The sequence below is a fragment of the Octopus bimaculoides genome, chromosome 6 (assembly GCF_001194135.2).
Source record: "Octopus bimaculoides isolate UCB-OBI-ISO-001 chromosome 6, ASM119413v2, whole genome shotgun sequence".
Classification (NCBI taxonomy): domain Eukaryota; kingdom Metazoa; phylum Mollusca; class Cephalopoda; order Octopoda; family Octopodidae; genus Octopus; species Octopus bimaculoides.
The window spans coordinates 49,965,404-49,969,821 of record NC_068986.1 but is presented as its reverse complement, the minus strand read 5'-3'; the positions used below and the strand labels follow the sequence as shown (position 1 = coordinate 49,969,821).

The window sequence follows — 4,418 nt, the reverse complement described above, 5'->3', positions numbered from 1 at the left end:
CATGATGTGAAATGGAACGGAGTGTACAAGAGAAAAAAAAAAGGCATAAAAAAACGATAAAATGAGGATGGAAAGACCTCCACCCACCCCACAAACAAGAAACGGTGGAGATGAAAATATTCTAAAATATGAATGTTTTATTTGTTTGCTTGCTTTTTTCTTTTCTTTTTCTACATCGGCATGTGTCACCCGCCAGAATTTACGTGGATGAGGGGGCAACTTGCTCGTGTGACATTCATGCCTTTCCTACAATCAATTGTGAAAACAATTTAACGACAAACAACTAAATAACAACCGCTAAATGGCATTAAGAAACGAAGAGAAAAAAAAAGAAAACAGTAAAAATATAAACGGGAATATGTAACAGAAAAAAAAAAATTAAAACCACAACACATACTATTACTTTATATTAATATTTTCTTTAATGTTTTCTAATAATATAAAGAATTCTTCGTTTATTAGCCACAAGGGCAAAATGAACACACGAACATTATGATGATATAGATGGTAAACGTACTTACATTTCAAACGTTTAGGGCAGTTCTGTTTTCTTCTAGGCATTGTCGACCAAAAAAAGTATAAGAAACAACCGTCCAAAGCGATGTGAAGGAGGTCTATGGGTAATAATAATTTTAAATGAACCGCATGTGGCTTACTGCTTCGTACTTTGTCTTTTCTGTTTTCTTTTTTTTTTTTCCTTTTTGTTAACGTTTAACCATTAACCATTAAGCCGTCTCTATTCCCTCACCTTCTTTCATTCGGCCCTCTCTCGCTCTTTCTTTCTTTCTTCCCTCCTTCCTCCCACAGAAACGGAGAAGAAAAAAGAAGAGGAAGGAGAAGAAAGAGGAGGGGGGATAAAAAAACGCAACACAACCAAGACACTCTCTCTCTCTCTCTCTCACACACACAAACAAACAAACCTAACCTAACCACAGAAAAACCCGAACGAAATCTAAACCAAAACCAACCAACCAGCCGACTGACCGTAATCGCCGACCAAAAGCGAGCGACCGACCTTCCCGTTTCGCTCCGGCGACCCGGAAGTACATGGAGACGCTTCGCCTAGGTCAGGTCGTACTCGCGCGCGAGCGCCAAAGAGGGAGACAGAGAAAGAGGAGTAGCGGAGAGAGGAGAAAAGATTAAGAGTACATATAGAGAGGTGGTGAAAGAAACAGCAAAGTGAAGGGGAGTTTAGATAGATTAAAAAGAATGAGACGGCGAAAAGAGATTCGGAGAAATTATTAGAGGGGAGAAGGAAAGAAAGATATTGCTAGAAATATGGGAGGGAGAAAAAGAAAAAGCATAGTAATGAAAGAGAGGAGAGAGAATGAAAGTGTGAATGAATGAGTGAGATAGGGAGAAAGGCTAAAAGAAAGAGAGAGAGAAATATAGATATACATAGAGGGAGAAAGGCTAAGTGAATGTGAGAGAAAAAGAAAGAAATAACGAAAGAACAGAACCAACGAAAGGTCGCTGCGCATGCGTGTCTCTTGTTTCTTATCGCACACATCCACAAATCTACTTCCGCCGATTTTTATGAGCTGGTTTTTCCCCCCAAGTTTTTAAAAAGAGTGAGTAAAAAAACAACAGAATGGATTATATTTTATTTTTACTCTGTTTAATTTCTACTTTTTCGTTCATACATCGTTTAATTCTCATGATTCCAGGTTTTTACGGAGTATATATATAGGGTGTGGGGTATTTTTTTCTTTCTTTACGAGTGGGGTGGTGTTTTCGTTTTAGTTGGTAGAGGGTATGCTAAATTATTTATTTTAAACCCCCTTTCAAGTTTTTTTTTTCTAAAATTAAATACAGTGGACAAATGAATCGTTGAGGAGTAATCTTAAAGTCCATTAGTTAGTTGTTGAACCGATCAACTGTTTCAATAAAACCTTTATATACCCCTCTCAGGTCTCTACCCGAAATATCTTAAACTTGTGTCCACCTCGATAAGAGATACATCTACGTTGGACAAAATTGAACTGCGATTGATGTTTTCCTCATACTAAAACCACCGTTAAATTATAGACATGTATATACACAATACGAATATACATACCGTCTATACGTAGTGCATGCATGTCTCTCTATAACCTAAGAATATATATGTACACATAAGTATATATGTATTTATATATGCATAAATCTATGTAAGACGTACACATAGATATATGTATAGATATGTATATGTTCTGGTTTAATAGGAAGGATTGAAAATTCAACGGACATAATAATATACACACACTCGAATGTACAAGCAATTACAATGATCGTTATAAACGATTAGTTAGCCTTAATAAATGCTTGTATATATTTCAGTATCTCTAACCGATTATATTTGTGTGTTAATAGTTATATATATTTGTATACACGCGCACTCGTGTGCAAGTATGATAAACAATGTATATACATGTATATCTATGGATGCATATACTGAAGCATTTATTTATACGAAAGATTATCTCTGCTGAAGCTAATTCTTATCTCTGTTCGACATCCTTGTTACTGTTAACACGTAGGTAATCCTAATAAGACGAAATAAAACAAGCAGGAATAACAATAAAAAGAGTTATTAAACCAACAAAACGGAAATAGAAATAAAGTGAAACCTAATTGCGAAGTAATTATTCTATAAACTACCACTACGCCTGGCTACATATTGCTGTAGTATCCTTTCTAGCCATCCATATTTCGTAATCGACTAACGTTCGTTTGTGTGGTGAGTTGTCTGTAATCTGCCTCATGTAATTATATAAATAACAAGTTGTTTTCTTTCTGGTTGGGTGTAAACTTGCAAAGATGTCCACGCGATACTATCATCATCGACATCGCCGTCGAATTGGAGTATTTTGTGCTGGCTGGGAGGCACAAGGAAAACAAACAAAGGATACATAACGGTGTTTAGATAAAAAAAAAAAAAACGAAAAACACAATGAAAACAGTCAGTTTTTGTTCCGAAACGTTTGTCACACTTTTATCTTGCGGAGACATTACAGAAGTTTACTGCTTAGATATTTCTACGAGTGTGTATCCGTGTGTGTGTGTGTGTGTGTATATATATATATACACACACATACATACACACACACAGACACGCACATACACATAAAATGTATATCTACAGACACGCATCTATCTGTTTCTGTGTGTATATACTATTAATTCATAGTGTTCCAATAACAGGACGTAAAGTAAATTATATTATGAGTGTTATTAATTGGTTGTAATGACAGCGATTATAGAATAAAAATTAGAATTTATACAGTTGAGAAGTTTTGTTTTCGAATGTACCTGCTGATTAATACACATAACTTAATGCCCACCTAGATATGTATCTATATGTACATGTAGATGAAGGTATGTACATACATGTACATATATATGCATATACTCACATATTATTTATATATGTATATGTATGTATGTATGTACACACAGTGAGGGCTGTCCTCAATAGCAACCCTGACTCCCAGTGCAATGGGGATGGTTGAAGTTATCTCTCTCTCTCTCTCTCTCTGAATGTTCCCTATTATAATTTTACCCTCGTACATCAGAACTGTGATGTTCTGTGCGACACATACATGTATTGATTACCTTTGGAATAATATATTGTTGCATTTGTGTGTGTGTATATATAAAATTATATATATATATACACACATATATATATATATATATATCTTGTTTCAGTCATTAGATTGCAGCCATGCTGGGGCCACCGCCTTGATGAATTTTTAGTTGAATGTATCGACCCCAGTCCTTATTTTTAAAGCTTGGTACTTTATCAGTCGCATTGGCCGAATCGCTACGTTACGGGGACGTAAACATACCAGCACTGATTAAGTGGTACTGGTGGTGTAGACAAACACACACAAATATATAGGCGAAGGTGAAGAACAAGCACACCACCCGTTTTCGGCGTAGCCTCAACGCTGACCCTAAAAACCACCAAGTGTTCGTGTTCTTTATCTTTGCCAGATATATATGTATGCGACGAGCTTCTTTCAGTTTCCGTCTATCAAATTCACTCACAAGACTTTGGTTGATTCGAGGCTATAGCACAAGACACTAGCCCAAGGTGTCACGAATGGGACTGAACCTTCAACCATGTGGTTGGGAACAATTTTACATTTAACTGAAGGATTACTCAACTCTTTTTGTAAAGTACATATTTATAATTCTTTTACAAGAATAGAGCTGACAGTGACTTGTAAAAGAATTATTTGTATATATAAAATTGCCATATTTATATGTATATTTATATAATATTTATGTTTGTATATATAGATTTATATAATATTTATATATATTTATATATGTATGTATATTTATGTATGTATGTATGTTTATATATTTATATATATATGTATATTTATTTATATATTTATATATATATATATATATATATATATATATAT

General features: G+C 34.6%; 2 protein-coding genes across 5 annotated transcripts in view; one reads left to right on the top strand and one right to left on the bottom strand.

The window, feature by feature from the left end:
* LOC106877926 (uncharacterized) overlaps positions 1-1,311 on the bottom strand; it is a 441,127-nt gene extending 439,816 nt beyond the window's left edge. For 2 of the 4 annotated variants that reach the window (XM_052968726.1, XM_052968724.1), the window contains exon 1: positions 522-1,203. Coding sequence is in view for 1 of the 4 variants with exons in the window: in XM_052968724.1 (XP_052824684.1) it covers positions 522-561 (40 nt within the window). In the remaining 3 variants the exon portion in view is untranslated. Of the gene's footprint in view, positions 1-521 lie in introns of all 4 variants that reach the window. The other 2 variants (XR_008264412.1, XM_052968723.1) reach the window with 2 other exon arrangements.
* Positions 1,312-1,434: 123 nt separating this feature from the next.
* Positions 1,435-4,418, top strand: part of LOC106875696 (zinc finger protein 407) — a 371,441-nt gene continuing 368,457 nt past the window's right edge. The window contains exon 1 of the mRNA XM_052968722.1: positions 1,435-1,571. The gene's annotated coding sequence lies outside the window, so the exon portion shown is untranslated. The remainder of the gene's footprint in view (positions 1,572-4,418) is intronic.